Source organism: Schistosoma haematobium, chromosome ZW (genome assembly GCF_000699445.3).
Source record: "Schistosoma haematobium chromosome ZW, whole genome shotgun sequence".
NCBI classification, from domain to species: Eukaryota; Metazoa; Platyhelminthes; class Trematoda; order Strigeidida; family Schistosomatidae; genus Schistosoma; species Schistosoma haematobium.
The window spans coordinates 34,038,286-34,058,211 of NC_067195.1; the positions used below are offsets into that span (position 1 = coordinate 34,038,286).

Below are 19,926 nucleotides of genomic sequence, written 5' to 3' on the forward strand. Positions count from 1 at the left end.
GGTCATAAGTGTGTATTATTCAGAAGTCCCAAACTAAAGCGAAACAGGTATCCAGATGTGTCATGTTTTCGAGTGGTTGTTTACCAGAAGTCAGTTTGTAATGTTAGCTAATTTTACACTCAACAACCTCTACAATTGACCTATTCTACATGTGATTATCTTTTTTTATCAATTGTGAATTTGCACTACCTTAAGGACAAACGTTTTTCGAAAAAATGAAGAAATTCGTACACTAAGAAATGCCAAAACGTTTTAGTATTAGAGATGCAAATGAGCTTCCATATCTTAGACTTCAGTAATCCAGAAACAAAAGTAATTAATTACCGGTGTACGGGGTATGAGTGAGCAGTCGTTGTGGAAACGCGTTATTAATTCATATAACAAAAGACCGTAGGAGAATATATCTGCAGCAAATGTATAGGGTGCTACTCGATTTAGACATTCAGGAGCAGCATAAAATGGGTTTCCAACGACTGAAACTGTATTTGCATGATCCATAAAAGTGAAATGAGACAAGAACTTTACTAATAAATTACCAAACCGAACAATTACATTTAACTGCTCAAGAACAATATTAGTCAACTAAATAGCCGGAAATGATTTAAAACTAGTTCGAGGTTTTGAATTAGTGTTGCGTCCAAATGCTCGTTGTATTGAGTCATGGTGGATTAGCATAAACTCCTGTCCATCGTTTCGAATCAGCATTTACTTCGGTGTCTTAAAAACACAGGAGTAAAAGTTAGTGTTTAGTATTTGGTGGATAATAAAAACGGACAATTTGGCTTGATGGTGATATGACAGGAAGTGCTGAAACACGTATTTGGATATTCTGAACAACTGAACTAAATTTAACTCCGTATTCACGAATCTTGGTCTACAAAAATAAAACTGTGAGAAAATTAAAAAAACGAGTGTAACGATATGTATAGATAAAAAAAAACCTACTGTCTCAAATCCAAGCATAAACCCTAATCGGCCACAAGTGCAGTAAATTCCAGTGAACTGCTTGATGATATTAAAATTTCTGATCGAGTTAGACAATTTAGTACAAGTAGATCATTAGTAATTAATTGCTTCCATTGTGGTTCAATAAGTGGAATAGACTGCAGATAGCTGAAGGGGGTAATTGATTTGCTTGAACACGACAATTCGTCAGTATGTTGGTTTGCAAATGAAAGTAGATGAGCTAAATTCAAATCAGAGTTATCTATATCTGTGGGATATTCTTCGTTTGAATAAGAGCTGACTGGTAAAAATTCATTGGTTTCATCATTTGAGGGTATTCTGCTAAACTGGTGAGATTGCTGTCGGTTGACACGACTGCTGTGACGTCTACAAAGATTATGAGAATGACAAGATTTATGTGATAAGCCATTGGTATGCTTGCTTCCTTGAACAAATGCATCGCTTTCGGATCCAGATAACTTGGATTGAGTAAGTCGATCTTGGAGAGTGCCATTACAAACTGTCTGATAGTCAAAGTTAAATGTTGAATCAGAATAATTGTCTGTTGTATCTGGGTGCGATCGAGCGTGAACTCGGATAAGGATATTCTGTAGTGTATGTAGAGAAAGGACTATTATAACGATATCATCACATTGTGAAAAAGAAACGAACAACTTAGAAACTATGTCAAGTACTATCTTTTTCCTGCAGAAGTTATTCCTGAACATCGACGAACTATAGTTTTATGGTTAGTGTTAATATCTGTTTGCGAAACGTTTTTGCTTTAAAACAGTGAATTAAGACCCATCTTATCCGATGAAAAGCGGCGACTACGATCAATATCAGTCAACATACTCAGAAAGTCCAATTCTTATGTCCTAGTTTTTATAAAATTGAAGTGAGTGGTATTGTAAATTATTTTTAGAATGAGTGTGTGAACGAATAACGCTAACTGGTGCTTTGTGATAAGTTATGAAGATGATGTAATACAATAACATTTATCCCCAAACAGAATTCACGGTTTTCGAAATCATAATTATTGAATTTGTTCCTTTTTTTACTTGTAGTGATGTTCAAATACAGAAAATGAATGTCACGTTGTTTAGGCTAAATCTTCAACTCTATTCTGTTATGAATACAACTTGTTACTATTTCAAGCAAACAGGCGGCATCTAAATATCAGATTAAAGTCTGGAACTCCATAATAACAGGAGTTTAAATTAGAACAGTGCATATGGGTGTGGATGAAATCTCTTGTAAAAAATACCTGAGAGGTTAAATCTCGATGAATTAGACTGTGACTGTGCAGATGGTGAAGGCTACAGGCAATATCCAAAGCTAAATTGATCCGAACAGACCAAGACAAGTTAAACGCTACAGCGGCCAAAAGACCTGCTAGACTACCTTCACTAGCGTACTAGTAAAAAAATAATTCCAAAAGGTAGGATATGATGAAAGTAGATAACAAATCCAAGGTCACTGCATAAAAAAGCAAACAAATAATAACTAACTAATCGTACGAACAAAAATTGCATTTACTAATGTCACCCGATATTAAAGTTTTTAGAAACCAAGTGAACATACACATATAAATCTATAGATACGCAACCAAACAAGTGGATGTGGTTTTATTATGTATATTGTGATCATTATCTCCACTTTTATTTTTCCACCAATGAAAGTACCACGGTTATTTAAATAGAAATTTTTTGAAAAACCCATGGCAACACTATATTCGTATAACCAATCAAGAGAAACATAAAAACACTAATATTCATAAATATAATGATTACCACCAAGACTTTTTTTATACAATAATAATATTAACTTGAATCTACTTCTAATGAGAAATAAACCTTTTTTGAACTACTTGTTGTGCGCACACTATCTTTTTTACCAGATACCCAAAAATGTGTTACACAGTGGGTGAGAATACAGCAGTGTAAAGAATTTTGATACCAATGGATGCAAATTATCTATTCCATCGATGATTTCTATTGTAATAAATGTACACTAACTAACACTACGCCGATTATCACAGATTATTGGTTTTTTAGTAACGAAATTGCCGAAGTAAACGTAATACAAATAGATGGAAAGGAAAATGAGATTATTAAAACAGTGACTCAAAATGTAAGTTTGTGTGTATGTGTATGAGGTCACGGAGCAAGTAGACTGTGACTACGAAAGGAAAGGAGGGGATAACTTAAGAACTACGTACTTATCCCGCTGTTTATTCAATACATGCAAACAAAGTAATTATTCTACTGTATGACACCATATTCTTCAATGTACATCTGCTGAATAAAAGAAATACGGAGAGCAGTTTACGTGCACCCATATATGCTGAGCACGTTATTAATTAATTGCGAAATAATAGCAGATATTAAATATTTCACTTGTATTCATGCGTGATACGTTTTTAGGATGGGGTAACTTAATAACACAAAATAATTATGCTTAAATAACGTATAAGGTTTTATTGTTCACAATTAAAAGTATACTTCTGTTAAACACACAAAGCAGGCGCCGATCAAACAAGATCCATAGAGTCTGAAAAAATAAGAAAATAACTGGTGTTTTGAAAGTTTTACTCTTAATAAAAGGAATAAAAATAATAGCAACTGACTAAACTGAACGTTTATCCTTTAAAAATAAGTTTTTTAGCACATTAGTTCGTAAAAACTGGCATGAAGCCGACATTTGAAGAGCAATCACTGCCAAAGACTAGTCAAGTATTATATTGTATTGTTTGATACTCTGTAATGAAATCAACAGACAAAAAAGTAGGGAACTCAGAAGCTAACAGGGATAAATTTCAAAGCAATTGTGTCGTAAAGATATAAAGACTTACATTTATTTGGTCAAACTACGTTTTTAGCAAGCAGGTCACAAGACCGATTGTGACAAATATTATATAACCACTAAACAAAATACTTCTCGACATCGACTTTTCCACCTCCCGTTATCTTTTAAGTCTAAGGGTAATTAGAGTTACTAATAATAATAATCATGGTGATTGCAATAATAGTGATAATAAACATCATATGATACTAATACCAAAGGGTATTAGTAAACGAAGAATTAACCCAAATTACAAATGCTTCAATGACAGCTATTATAACCAGTATATTGAGTTTCAATGTTTGCCGTATATTTTTGGTTCGTGAAGATATTTAGCATTAGTTGTGATCACCAGACGGAAAACCTACAATGCGGTATCTCAATTACATTTCAATTGTCAGTATAGGGTTTGTGGAGATTATTAACTTTTTAATTGAGATCATGAACCGATTGGTGTTAGACCACCATTGAAAACCTAGAAGCACTGGGCGGCCGTTCTGTCCTATTGTGGGGCTTCTCAGAAGTGCGCATTCACGATCTCGCCTGCAAGACTCGAACCCAGGGCCTTCAGCCTCGCGTGTGAACGCTTGACCTCTAGACCACTGAGCCGACATCCAATTGTGTTAATGTCTAACCTCAACCAATCCACGAAATTGCGCGACCATCTTCCATTGTATTGAGGTAGATACCTGTCTCTACCCGACACGGATGGTGGTCCAACATCAGTCGGTCCATGATCTCAATTAGAAACATTTCAATTGTATCTTTCTAATCTTTAACATTTCAATATAACCCATCATAGGTATGTGAAGCACATATATCAGAAAGCGCATGAGATTTATACATTAAAACATTGCTGTTTGTTTAACAGAAGTGTTTAGACACGCTAGTTGGAAGTCGCAAATAGCTTACGCCATGTTCTCTGCTTTCAAATAGTTCCGGAAAGTGTCCTGTAAACTTTGCCGTTCTCCCAGAGTGTATTGGCTTGGGCCGGTTATCGTACACCAACTTAGTTTCGTCGTAGTCGTTAATTATCGGGAAGACGTCGTACCGCTCGATTGTTCGGGGAGGGGCAACATAATTGAACTTTCTTCTTAATAATTGGCTTTAAGATACTTAATCCTGATGTTTTTGTTAGTTCCTATCTAAGCTACGTTATATATGTAACGTACTATAGTACTTAGTTTTGCGATGGAGGGCTTTGAAGGGTCCTCCTTACACCGCTTCGAGGGATACGTGTAATTAGTCTCATTGCACAAAACGTTAACTACCAAGTCATCAGGTGGGAAGCACGAAAATATATGTTGATTGTTGTTGAGAGTGAATAGGTTCAACTGAACTCGTCTCATTCACAAGCCCGTTTCATCAGTAATGTACTTGATAGGCACTGCTACTGGCCATCATGTGTAACAGTCCACACACGTTAGGCAAGTGTCCTAACAAATCAAGAGGAACGTGGTTGAAACGAGAGTCAGGAGTTACAAAAATACCCATGGGACATGCGTTGTACGTAACCACCCCGGATTTCTTCCAGTTTACACTGAAGCATTCCCACTCTCTCACTTCTTTGTATATACCAGGCTAACAAAACCGTTCTGCTAAAAACTTGATGGATGCCCGGACACCGGTGTCCGCTAACAAGAAGTACGTCATTGTTGACGTCCTCAGCAAAAAACAACTGATGATAGCATCCAAGGAGTGGATAGTAGGCAAGGAACTTTGCGCTTTTCCGAACGAGCTGGTCGATATACACCTTCAGAAGTGCGACCAACCGAATGAAAATTGGTCACTTATGAAATGTAAAGTTATTCACGAATTAGTTAAGTTACATACACAGAAAGTATAATTCACTATAGATTCTCTGCAGTCTGCCAAAGATCTGTTACTTTCTATACAAATACTGCAATCTCACCGGGAAAACACTTCAACGGATGAAAACACTCTGCCACACAACACTGAGAAGCACAAGAGGTATGTACAATGATCTTACTAACATGTCCTAGAGCTGCCATGAAGCGTAAACAAGAATATCTCTACAATTCAGTAGACATGGATGTTGCTGAAATGCAGGCTGGCAATAGTCATGTTCAATATCCCAAATTCAGGTTGTTTGACAAATTAGTTTCGCCTATTGCTAAGTAAGTTCCATGACTATTTACATGTTCAAAAATTAGTTCGACGCAATTAGAGACATCCCCGTCTACATCGGCATCAAAGCGTGTCCATGGTGCTTCAGCAGACCAGTAAGTCACCTGCATCATCAAGTGGACTTCTTCAGGTTAGATAGGTTGCATGCAATGGTGCAAAACATTTCGTCAACTATGAATGACTTCAGCCAAACGTTACTGGATATGTCAACAGCCATTTCGGATTTGAGTGTTAGTGTAAAGCAATTGCTTTCGAAGTCTAATGAGCGCGAAAGACCGCATCAATTCGATTGCGGACTATCGAGTCAGCAGATCCCTTTGTCATCTGAAGAGGAACTACAGATGCTGGATACTGGTTTGTCGCAGAAAGAAACCAGGGACAGATTTGTAAGTCATTAACATGAATTTAATAATTTGTTACTATTACAGATGGCAATGGTCACTAGGTTATCAAGTGACGATCCAAAAACGTCGATGCGTTTTGTTCTGTCGCATCTGTTGACACGGGAGTTTCCCAGTAAATTCACGTTACTTGGCACCTCTTCAAAACACGCACTACAGAAATGCACGTTTTACAGCTGCATACGAAGTAAACTATATTTATTACTTAAACTTCATGTGCCTTAACTCATCGCTTTCTGTCATCCTCTGTCAACGAAAAAGACCTTGGTAAGCCCTATGACAAAGTTACTTTCACGATATCCGAGACAAGATGATAAAGCGTAATAGAAGAAAACAAGACCAGGTATGTACTAATTTAAAGTGATAACCTCCCTACGGCTGTATAGTTACAGTCAACAATACTAACGAACATAACCGTAAGTTCAGCTTCAAGTATTTGGCTGTACCAAAGCATGTCATTGAGATATGGTTGTGACTTTGTTTCTTTTTTTAATTCAGAATTCACTGGACGACTACCTCAATTCTCAATAGCCGTGCAATTGTTTTGATGTTCTACCTACATTTCAATAAACATTTTTTTCGAACAGCTTACTCTTTTACTTACATGGGAAACTGTTGAAGTGTTGAGAATGTGTGTTTGAGTGTCAGTTAACTTTTGGTTAAATGCACATTCCTTATAAATAAAACATCACCTGTTCCTTCTTTTGCAGAAAATTTCAAATAACAATGAATAAGCAATTGCATTGGATATGCAAAACAATCGATGCTTAAGCTTCGGCTCTAGTGTTGTACAATAATACGCTTTTCCTTTTAAATACAAATTTTCAAAAATGTACCGCTTTTCCTCGACTCTGTCGAGGAAATCGGAAGAGTGTATTTGGCGATTACCAATATATCGGAATTCTCTGATCTAATCTGGCTAGCGATTGCGGTTGATGTTGAGCACGGCGTTACAACACGTGATCTGGTGCGGATGCATGACCGAGCGCCTTCAGCTAGGTGAGTCCACTAAAACATATGGTCAGCATCCAATGTCGAAAACTTAGAGCTATTTATTTTGGGGATTCATTTACCGCTACAAAATTAAAGGCGAACACAGGATTTATGTGTGTATTTGGGCGAGAAGTAGGCGATTCCGCGGAAATTTAGGCGAAAAGTAAACAATGCGGCGGGTATTCAGGCGAAAATGCGAAAATTCAGCGGTTATTTGGGCGAAAATGCGACAATTTGGCGGATATTTAGGCGATAAGTCCTTAATTTGTCAACAAAACGGCGAAAAAGGGGAAAATCCGCATTATTTCCCCCGAACAGGCGAAAAAGGCGATATTCTGGCGCGTTTTCCCCTTTATTTCCCCTTTCGCCACCAAAGCATTTACCTCTTTATTTCCCCTTTCTTCGCCTTTATTTTGTTGAAGATAAATCGTGCTGAAGATTGGTGTCTCTTTTTTGAGGCTGTGCGAAATTAGGAAGGTCGATGCCTTGGAAACTATTCAAGGAGGTTACATGAGACAAGGCATCCGTAACTACATTGCTTGCTCTAGAAATATGTTGTTTATCTGAAGTAAATTTCGAAAAGTAGTATAGTTGTCGAGACCCTCGAGCGCGCTTGTCTGAAGACGAACTCAGAGAAAAAGTAAGAGGTTTGCGGTCTGTAAATAAAATGAATTCTCGGCCTTCCACTGAGTGTTGAAAGTGCCGTGCAGCACAGTACATGGCTAAGAGTTCCCTACTGAAAATGACACACTTCCATTTACTGTATTACAGCCATCTCCAAATGAATGTCAAAGGTTGCCAGGTTATTTTACCCATTATTGTAAGACTCCCCTGATTTCTGAGTCGGATGCGTCTACGGCGATACTAATGAGAGCTTCGATGTCCTGATGTGAAAGCACAGTTGCTTCACAAATAATTTCCCCGACCGTGAAGAACGCTATTTACGCCTTATCATCCAAACTGATGAGTACAGCATTTCAACAAAGTTGCTCTGTTAAGAGTCTCAAGAGTGACAATCAATTCGCTGTGAATCGTCGATAGAGGCTTATCGGTCCACTGAACGTGAGAAGTTGCTTGAAAATAGGCTGTTCTGAATGATTCAGAATGGCCACCACGTTGTTCTTCAGAGGGTGTACACCTTGAGCATCATTAATATGTCCGCGTAAGTCAAAAAGGTCTGTAACGATCTGGCATTTCGAAATTTCCAAAGTAATAGCACGTTTTCGACGTTATTCGAAAACCAGACTCAGATGTTGAAGATTGGATTTTCTGTGCCGACTTGCGATTAGGCGGTCATATTGATGTGAGTGTATGAAGTTGAGATCTAAAAAGATGCTATTAATGAATTACTGGAACGTTTATGCAGCATTTTGTGGACTGAAATTTTTGCGCAAAAAGTCGTAGAGTTCGAAGAGAGTGATAACAATCAGTTTAAAAATGCCGTCTGCAGCCATGCGAATTTGGATATATGCTTTAACCAAACCGATTTTCAACAAACAGCTATACCTGTTAGGTTAATTGTCAAATCGTGAATGTGAGACGACGGGTAACGATAGAGAGTAGGTTTCATATTCAGTCGGTAAAGATAACCAGATTGACCCCAATCATCTCTGTACTTTTGAGGACCATGTATAAGAGAGATGTCCATGGGCTGCTCGATGGCCGTGTCATTCATCAGTATACCACATGCTCGAATTCGTTTTCGGTTAACCTTGGCTCTTCGAGAGCTATTCGGAGTGCTTTCGAGAATACAGACGGTCTTGCAGTTGTGATGAGGTGTGTAGCACGGTTACGCACGGTAATTTTGGTAGTGTTTTTCAATTTGTGTACTTGTTGAGTGTCCGTTAGGTGCATAGGTGAACTATATGCTTATCAATAACTTGGTATAACCTAAAACAGGATTTCAAAAGTCCTTAGGCTGACAACTTTGTACTTCCTTCTGCTAGCCCCGTTTACTCGGGTCATTGGGTATATTATGGTATTGTAGCAGGTCTATGCCGGCAACTGGCATAGAAACATCAGCAACAACAAAAATTCAGCTGATGGATTTACGTATATCTGTAGAATTCTGGCCTAAGTCGGCATAAGTATGCTTATCTCGGCTACTGAAATGATATGCCTAGTCTCAAACTTGTAGATTTTCATGGTCTGTTTAATTAATCTATAATATCTTGCATGAAAGCCACTAAATCGACCATATGACTCGTCCTGTAGTGATAATCAGCAATATGATGTTTAGCACTTTTGAAGAACATATTTTAGCTGGGGATAGGATAACATATTTGATATGAAAATGATCAAGTTACACAGCAATCAAGCCTGCATGGACGAGTGACGTCATTTCGATTCTGTGATCTATAGTTCACCATTTTTGACTTTCTCTAGGTGTCACATGTTGAGTGTAAATCTTCTCAGCAATTAAATGTTCACCTTCAAATATCGTGTGGTTGGGAACCAATACAACTGCACCATTCTCCTGCCATAATCAAGGTGGTTGGTTAGTGAATCAAGAGTACTTGTCGTGCACCGTAGATTACAAATATTCTGGATATTAACAAACTGAAATATGAATCAAAAGGAAAGCAATAGCAACTGATTGTGAAATGCATGTAATAATTTCGAAATGTTTGATTTAATTTTCAGCACGCTCAAAATGAAAATCTACGTGAAGATTATTTAAGTTAGACCAATGTGGATTACAATAATTAAGAATGATTTAGTATGGAGATATTTTAACAAGCCACATTAAGATGCACAGCAATAACCCTTGGTCTATAGCCAAATTTATGAGCAATACGAGTATTTTGTGCTTATAAACAGAACAACAATTAATATTACAGATTTGTTGATATAAGTATAATCTTTGGTTCAAATTAGAATGTCGGTTAATGTTCGTGTCGGTATACTGTCCGTATGTGTTTATTTTTAGTTGCATGTCCATTAGCAAGCTAACTTAGGGAATGTAAATGCAACTGCAGAGAGAGAATATCTCAACTAGTGCTACACTTGGTCCCAACAACTCGATTTTAAGAAAAACTTTATCAATTTTGCAAAAATTTTGGGTTTTTCCTAGTCTTTTCACAAGATTTCCCCAGACTTTGTGGAGAATTATGCATTTTCATATAACTTGGAGTAAAACCCTAAAATCCCCCCGAATTTCTTCATAATACGGGGATCGGAGTTCGTTGATTTTAACACATTTTATTTGGTTGCTGGAAGGTCTTCCTAACCTCATTATTGCTTAATCGTGATAGGATTAAACAAAACTACTAATACGTATGGATTGTTAACAAAAGTTATTTCAATACGTAAAAATAGTGATCGTGTGGATTTTGGACATGTAGCTAATAGTAATCCGTTAAATGTGAGTGGATCTGCGAGAGATATGCTTTACACCTAATGCTTTGATGTGCGATAAACTGATATTTTACACTCGTACTTACCGGCTGATGGTGCATACATGTTAGTTGCAGGTATCGAATTCGGGATAAAACAGAAATTGACTTATTTAAAATGGAGTGATTACAAGCTGTTGGAATCAGCTAAGCTTATGTGCCATAAATATAGATGATATGGTGTTGTACGATGCTTCCGGTTAAATAAATCAATACAGGACGAAAAAATATGAGTGCTACTCATTTGATTATCAGGGAGAGAGAAAGCTGTAACCAAGGGAATACAACTCCCATCTCATGTCCGTGAAAATGTTATGAACCTTTGTCAGCGTTAAGGTTAATTCGATAATTGTATTTGCAGCTTGTAAGAGATTTGCTTCACTGCTTATGCTGATCATTTTCACGAATGATTGTGTCGCTAAACCTCCCATTAAAGTGACAGGATCTTAAGTTGTCTGACAAATATTCCAAAAAGAAAATTCACTGAAATTTTCCATTTTAGGTAAAGATGAACAGAATAAAACAACACTACTGAATGACAGTTACAGATATTTTTGACAGTTTTGCCGCGTATCAGTCGTTTTGCGTGACTGTTGAGTCGTAATAATGCTTTATAACGACGTTGAGAGACCATTATAAATAAATACTGATGATTTTGATCTTGGATTACTTGGTGTGAGTCAGGCATTGCTTTTCCAGGTGTTTAATAGTTTTTAATATCTCCACATCTAAAGGCTTGGAAATATCAGAAGCATGTAGGGTTATTAACTCTGAGTTGCCTGATTATATTGCAAATTGTGGCCTATTAATTTCAATAGCTGGGTCCACAGTCTTTATTTTGAACGCTTGCTCAACTAAAACCTGCGTAATAGTCCAGTAGTTACCAACGCAGTAAGATAATATTTAAATGTGGTTTCTTCATTATCTTAACGTCTTATCAGACAAATAATTTAATGGCTGAATTCATATACCAAAATACTTGCAGGGATCATGACTACGATGGGTTAAAGAGCAAAATTTGTGAGGCATTTCAAACAGTCGTTTAAATGAAAAAATGGAGTAGAGAATATGACTTATATGTAAGCTTGGTCAACATGTAAGTTGATGTGGAGTGTAAAAATAAGAAATCTTGACGGTAGAGTTTAAAATTTGAGGCATAACCAATGGATATTGTTAGGTATATAACGGTGACAATATGGAATTTTCATGAGAGGCTGTTGTAGCTTGTCTAGTAACATTCATGAACATGCGAAGACGATAATTAGAATTAGGATGTATCAAATCAGTCATGAGCGTTATATACTTTTCCTGAAAACCATATACTTTCTTATCATATTATGTGGTCATCTAAAGCTAGCAAATCATGAAATAAAAACGGTTTTGAAAATAATTTATATGAAATATATGTGAATAGTCTAGGTGACTATATATATATGTTATGAGGTACCATAACTATGGTAAATCATCTAACGAAGTAATGAAGCCCTCTCACGGTTTGTTGACCAAACTAAAACGTACCAAAATTTCTGTTACAGAGCCGTGTTGCGATTCTGTATTGTGGAAAAGCCCGTTTAACTTTTGTTGACCAGTTAGGTTTCTTATTTTAAGGAGCGGCTCTCTTAAGGTGGAAAGATTACATATGAACTTACTAGGTGCGACGTGCCTGTTAAAATCGCGCGGCCGCACTTTCACTACCCCTAGAAAAAATTCAATGTCGCAGACTTACGGAACTACTTATAACGAGGATTTATTCACCGCTACAAGGTGTTTATTTAACGTTCATTCTTGTTTTTGTGAAAACGTAGACAGTAAGTTACCAAAAGATTTCAAAGCAGCATACAGAGGTGTGCGAAAATTCTGTAAATTTATAGATTATTACGCTGTCGTAAGACTTAATTATCAATATTGGTAATTAATGGACAAAAATTGGCTACACGACGATATGGATTGGTAATAAGAGATGATAGTTCTTCACGCTTGGCCTATAAGCTTTTGGCAAGCGTACTAAGACCGTCAGTACCAGGTCTGAAAACTAAAAAGGCTGGAGGTGGGGTTGTATTTATTAGATTTCAGAGAGGTTTTTTATCGTTAACTCAAAGGTCTTAGTGCTGCATGCGGTTGAAAGATGAGGATCCGGCATGTGGGACCTCAATTACAGGGTAATTTAGTTTTCCTTAAAAGCCGAATAATCCCTTATGGTCTTCGGGAAGTAGTATATGAGACGCTGGATGATTTGTGAGCATAGAAATGACTGAAGCGTTTCAGTCTTTAGTGTATGGTACTCCCATTGCAACGTTTTTGAAGCCTTACGTCAAAACTGATTGATAACAGATCAAACCAATGGATTAAATTGTCTCCGATTTGAAAAGTTTGTTCTATAGCACGGCTGGCAACAGCGTTATTGTAGCAGAGCTTCTGGCGTGGTAGTGCTTAAACAAACAAGGAGACACATTGTGTGAAAGAAAAAAGCTGATCCGGGAAAGAAAATCGTCATGACGATTTATTCTACTTGGTAAACTAAATTCCTCGGAGTGAAAGTGGTAAGACTTTCTCATGTGGTTTATATTTATTTCCGACTAGTTTATTTGCAGGATGTATCATACTGAGATTATCACCTTATCTCGTATATCGGGTAGATTTTACGCCCGAAAGGTAGATTATGGAGGTCATTACCGATTAAAACAAACCCATTGTAGACCTGTAGAATTATAGTCTACTTAGTTATTAGTACTGCTCTAATAGTAGACCTAAGCCTAAAATTGTAGATTTGACATTACGTAACTGCCTAATCTGTAAGATTCTATGTGGAAGTCATGTCATTGTCTTAACCTTTCTAAATATTAAATAAAGCCCACTGAAACGGAGGGAACATGCTGAAAATCACTCAAGAGCATCTCACTGCGAGGCAATTTCGTTTAGTTTTTTCTCCTTTCACATTTGATCTTTAACCTTTTTCAGGTATCTTTTAACCGCGCTTTATGCTCTCTGTTTTTCTTTGTCGGGGCTTTTGTTATTCCACCCTAGTTAAAGATGTATCTTTTGTTATTTCATTTATTGTTGCAAGTTCCTGAACTGTTGAAAATAAAATCGTGTCTGGCTAAACTCAAGGTCACAGCGTACTTCAATATAGAACTGTTGGCCTTTGACTGTCTTCCCGGAAAAGTTTCAGGAATCCGTGTAAACAGATATCTGACCCCATCTTGTTGAAAATATTTTTATTGATTTTTAGGTATCTAGCTATTGTTTATTAACTATTCCTTTTGTTGTCCAGCAGGTTAGTTTGTGTTCGGGAAACTTATGACTGTATAGCACAGGCTGCATTGTTTGTGGTATTTTGTACTTTTGATATACTTCGTTTTCTTTCTCGAACCAGAACCTTCTAAACTGAACTCAGAGTTTGTGTTCTTATATTTAGTGCTATTGGTTCTAACCAAACGATGTTCGGAGTTGAACATGGGATGACTGGGAAAATTCATTTTCGAAATTTTACGTGGAGGGGAGGTGGACAATGGCGAAGGTGGCAACTGTCGACCAGAGTGGCATGGCTCAGCCTTGCATGCGTGGTCACTGTGTAACTTATTGCCAACCAAGTTTAATGTATTATTCTATCTTTAGCACAAATGTGTTCTTCAGAAATGCTAAACATCTGACTGTTGATTGTCATGTACGGTGAGCCAGGACAGACAATGATGTGACTTCCACACAATATCTTGCATACTAGGTAGCAACATCATTCTAAATCTACACCTTCAGGATAAGGTCCATTATTAGAGTAGTGCCAGTGTTGAACTAAACCATAATTCTACAGATATAATTTAATGAATCACTGAGCAACACTTTGTATGCTGTTCACAAGAGAGTATTCTGGTGGAATCAAATTAACTTTAGTTCGTTAGTTTGTAGTGGCATTGGACAATAGCCACACAATCCACAAAGCTGTGAACACGAGACTACTCAGAAAATAGATATTCAATATTTAACGCGGAGAAGCACCTAACAATGGAGAAGGCGCGAACAATGAATTGAATGGACTGGAGTTGATCGAGTGGCATGGCTCGGCCATGCAGGCGTGGTCTCTGCTGAATGTTACCTTATATCTTCTATTCATATTAAATATATTGTTCTTTCTCTAGCCTAACCTTGTTCTACATCATGTATTGGTAATTGATACGATACAGTGAGTTGGTGTAGTCGATGGTGTGACTTCCACGTAAGATCTTATAGATTAGGCAGTTATATCATGACGAATCTACAATTTTGGGATTAGGTCTATTATTAGAGCAGTACTAATATAATAGTAGACCATAATTCTACAAGTTCTAAGTTGAAACAGAACATTGGATTTCGGTAGTTACAACCGCGACAGACAACATTAAAAGATTCCTATCACTTGACCATACTAATTGAAATAATTACAACTCTACTTGAGAGACCTCTTATGTGTAAATCAATGTCGTAAGTTATAGGTAATGTTAGTAGAATTTGCATGTACCTGCCCCGACAGAAATATATTATTATATACTATTTGTTGATAACTTAACGCTTGATGTATTAAACCATCCGTATATCAAGTCACTGACTTTATTATTAACACGTTTACCAATCAACAGTAACTACATATTTATGTACTCTCTCCATTTAACGAGCTCTTTACTCACTCAGCTTCTTATTATGACTAGTAATTCCAGTAAAAAGGGAAATATCACCTACTTTTAAACCAGCCAAGAGGTCGAAGTCTGAGTCTAAGGAATCAGTACTTGACAAAGTCAAACCTTCATCTTCAGAACTTTACGTTCCTTGTCCACAAATATGACTATGACTGCCTGAATTTAGGTGTGACAACCCCTAAGCCTACTGGATTATACAAAATGTACGATGTCCATATACACCAAGATCAACACAATGTTCCCGTCAGTAAGATATAACCAGGCCGAAACCAAAAATTTCACAAACTAAGTAGAATCTACACGCTGTCATCAACTAAGAAACAATCTGATATTTTTCAGCAAGTTGTTTAATATTCAGTCTGTCATTTCTAACCTCCAAATTGTTATCCATGACTCTGCCTAAAGACTTAGAAATAAAACATACACTAATAGCTGTAAAACACCGAAAAACCGATGCGTTGTATGTTTTTTACAGTGTGTTATAGTTTGTTGTGCAACGGACCGCCAATACGCACCCACAACTATGATGTTATCGCTACGTCCGAAAGACTAATTACCCTATTTTTAGACCATAAAGAGCTTCACCAACTATTCCCAGAACTCCCACCCACCCATGAAACACTTTTTATGAAACCATCATTGATATTCATTCATGGATAGCGGAATGATAGAACGCGTGGTTTCTCCTTTCTTACCACTCATCACTAGTCGTGCCCTCAAACCAGTTTAGGGGTTTCGCGTTTGTTTACAATCTCATGACTTTTCCTCGAAGTCTCACGTCCTTTTTTCACTTTCTACTTCAGATAACTCACTAACCCCATACGTGCTGCTCAACCATGGCCGATCGAAAGTAGCTCATAATATCCAAGATAACCTCAATCTACTCACGTCTGTAGGGCAGAACATTTTGCTTAATTACGGCTCCTTGTGGTCAAGCGGGATGTCATTAACCAATGATACTGATGCCAATTCCCTATGGGAAATACCTATTTGACCCATATTTATAAACTTGATTGGCTTCACTCCTTACTAAGAAATCCTACTTTTAGCAAAATGGACAAGCAAGTCAACTCATTTCTCTATAGAAGTTATAATAATAGAAACGAGTTATGATAATTTCAACAAAAATAGCCATTTATTTATTCAACACTGCTGTTCTTACTATATTTTAAAGATACACATGGATTAAAACTTTCAGCTCTTTTAATGCCTGTCTGTCTGTACAGACTTTTGACCATTTAGGGCCATTATTTGGTCTATTTTCTTTTAAATTCTTGAAACAAACCTGCTTAAAGGACGACCTAATAAAAGAAAATAAGTCTAAATATTCACCTCTTCATTATTTCATCACAAATGACTTAGCTTTATCAGTCACGAAGACTATATGTTCTACTTTTTACTCTTCTTGTTACCCCTTTCTCAGCTGCCTCGTGGCATACCACCAAAAACACATGTACGGAACATATGAATCCGTTCTGATCCTTGATTGAAGCCTACGTTAGTTATCTGAGAACACAATTGGAAAACAAAAAATACATTAAAGTTGACGTTTTTAACTGACTTTATGCATTTACTGCATTATTTGTCGTTGTAAACAGCTCTGAAATTTAGTTGAATTCATTCTCGACTACCAGTTGCTCTTCACAGCGTGACAACTGTTATATTAAACACCCAGTATCTAATTTACAAAGTTTGCTCCCCTGTTTCTGTGATCAATCTGTCTTATGGCATATCAGCCCAACTGAATAACTCATTACAGTGAATCCTATACCATTTGTAACAAAATTGTCCTGACTATGAACTAGCCTGCCTCATGTAACATATCGTTATTTGAGAATATATCGTCATTGTTATTAAAACTACAGTGTCTATATTTTGACACTTCACGTGGTTTGCTCCGTTATAATGACGAAGGCGCTTTCAGTCCTGACAGCACCCCTAGAAGAAATTATCTAATAATCATTAAGTGGCGGCGCACTCCCAGGTAATTAAAAGCTGGCACATATCACGCCAACTTTTAAAGAAAGCGAATGCGATGAACCTTAAGCTACCGGTCGGTAGCACTTCATTCAGTGTCCTAAGAGGTAATGGAGTCTTTGATATTCTAAGCTTTACGAGACTGCTCGTGATTGATAAACTTCTCTCTTGACTGCTTCGGACAGATGGAAAAGCATCTCTGATCACAGGGTGAATGTGGATGTGATATATAATGATCTCTCAGAAGTTTTAGATAGGTGCAATCGTACATGTCTCATCAGTGATCTAAAACGCATAGGGGTCAAGTCACCATCAAACGACCGGTTTACGTTAATCAAAAAAATCAACCTTTTAAGTTAGGATATATTTTACTTTTGCTCAGGCTACCGAATATCTCACCGAGGTCTCTTAGAATCCAGTACCACAACAAGTATCGTCTGAAATGATAGTGACTTGTAGCGGAGTTCAGAACGTGCTTTCCGTCCTATTTGGGATATGTAAGCCGGATGTACCTCCATCACAGAGTTGATGTTCACTCCGTGACTCCAACCCACCACCGTTCGCTTCAAAAGCTATGGCGTTATCCTCTTAGTTACTGAGTCCAGATAGACACTAGTTTGTGCAATGAAGTGAAGTGCAAATTCATTTCGTATTGTTTGTTTGAGTCTTCCTATTGATGTTTAGGACTACAACTGATCAGTCTTTGATTGCAGTCCTAAACATTAATGGGAAAATTCAAACAAACAATACAAAAATGAATTTGCACTTCACTCTATTGTATAAACTAGTGTCTATCCAAACTTGATCTTCCATAATAAGGATAGTGGTTTGTTGAACATGTGTTAAACCTGACAGTTTGATCTCTAGTGAAGGGCCAGCGTCTCCTTAAAGATGTTCAGTGGTGCGGCTGATGTCACATTTTCGGGTAAGGTGTCCTAATCATTGGCCACTCGATGAGAAAAACGGAACCCCATGTTAAGCTTATTCGACTGCGGTTTGTGAACCATATTGCTATGGCCCCGGAGATTATTAGTGCTGGAGAAGGAAAAATGATAAGACATATTAGCACCCAAATCATAATTAAGTATACGAAATGCCTATATAAGGTCACTTAGAGTCCTACGATGTGACAAGGGGTAAAGGTTTAGGCGTTTTAAGCGCTCTTAGTAAGAGGTTTTGAAATATTTTTCACTAGTTTTGTTCCCACATGCTGAACAGGCTTAAGTGAGTTAGTATCCTTAATTAGACGTGGGCCAGCTGTGTGGATAAAGTACTGATATTGCTCGTCTGCCTGTTAACTACACTTAGGCCAGTACCCGAAGAAATCAGCGATCCAGTGTCACTAGATGTTAGAGCATGTTAAACGAAAGTTTCTTCCATTCCCTCCACAAGCATTTAAACTATTTGCAAGTGGGCGGGATATTTGGTTCGTCTAGGTCACCTGTCTTAGGACTGTTATTTCCTTTATGTTACTAGTCACCATGTCACATTAATCACTTCATTTCTTTACAAGTGATCTAGAAAATCTTGCGTATTTTTTTCGACATGCCTGCGTTGACTTTCTTGGGTAGGACGTGGTCTTTCGCGTCCGACGACTTTGTTTGTACTGGTATTGTTAACTTTTTATTGAGGATATTGTGGTAAGTGTCCTGTCTGATAGTAGATTCACATAGCGTTTTCATCATGGTTATGCCGCTCACGATAGCCAACGATCCAACTGTTTGTCTTCCAAATGTGATAGACAAGGTATATATATTGATTTATATTAATTTTCTGTGCAGATTTTCTGTGTGCTTCTGTTTCTTATAATGGGAGCTTTACTGATTTTTGACGCAGCACTATCACTTTCAAGCAGCAAGGGTGGAGTGATGGAAACCAGTTTGCGTTCACCTGTCCCTTTTTACCTCGGGGCAGTTTGCATATTTTCCTTTGTATCGTCAGTGCTGCATTGTGTTAACTTGTATTTAGTTGTTAATAAATACACGTTGTGTGAAAAACAGGTAAGTCTTGGATGATGTGTTCATACTGTGGCTTGAATTTGATGCCAATATCAATAATATATTACTGTTAGTTTGCGAAAACAAAATTATCTTTGCATTTTTTCTTCGTGCCTCTAGTGGTCAATGCAAAGGGCCCTTGGTTGGTTTATTAATTAAATTTTTATTTCTACTGACCTAAAAAAAATGCAAATATGCAAACTAAGAGTTTTAGCGGCTTATCTTATCCCACGTTTCACCATTTAAAACCCATTTTCTCAATCAGGTAGACACAAGATATCTTCAAACTACGGTCATCTCAGTGGGCGTTTGCCTAATTATTTCTTCGGCAAATATCCCTAAAACGAAGTTAACTGAGCTTATTTTATGTGTTAATGACATGTGGTTAGCCCTAACATAGTAGTTATTTGGAAACTCGCCATTATAGTATATAATTGATTGTAAAACTTATATTTCCTTATGTTGTCTTAGTTTGTCAACCAAATAAGTTCTACAATAGTTTCTTGATTGTCTGTCCTCATAGGGCTCATTGTTGTCTTCCACATGACTAGAGACATAC

General features: G+C 37.2%; 2 protein-coding genes across 2 annotated transcripts in view; one reads left to right on the forward strand and one right to left on the reverse strand.

Moving 5' to 3' along the window:
* Positions 1-968: 968 nt before the first annotated feature.
* TESK2 (Dual specificity testis-specific protein kinase 2) lies at positions 969-2,529 on the reverse strand (the record flags this gene model as incomplete). The annotated part of the gene is made up of 3 exons (XM_012944265.3): positions 2,457-2,529; positions 2,213-2,362; positions 969-1,553 (listed from the first exon to the last, which is right to left on the reverse strand). Exons 1-3 carry the CDS (start codon positions 2,478-2,480, stop codon positions 969-971), a joined length of 759 nt encoding a protein of 252 aa, XP_012799719.1. The 5' UTR covers positions 2,481-2,529.
* Positions 2,530-18,782: 16,253 nt separating this feature from the next.
* Positions 18,783-19,926, forward strand: part of MS3_00003366 (uncharacterized protein) — a 50,042-nt gene continuing 48,898 nt past the window's right edge. The window contains exons 1-3 of the mRNA XM_051211133.1: positions 18,783-19,010; positions 19,044-19,116; positions 19,152-19,370. Of these exons, the coding sequence (XP_051071171.1) occupies positions 18,916-19,010; positions 19,044-19,116; positions 19,152-19,370 (387 nt within the window). The 5' untranslated portion in view covers positions 18,783-18,915. The remainder of the gene's footprint in view (positions 19,011-19,043; positions 19,117-19,151; positions 19,371-19,926) is intronic.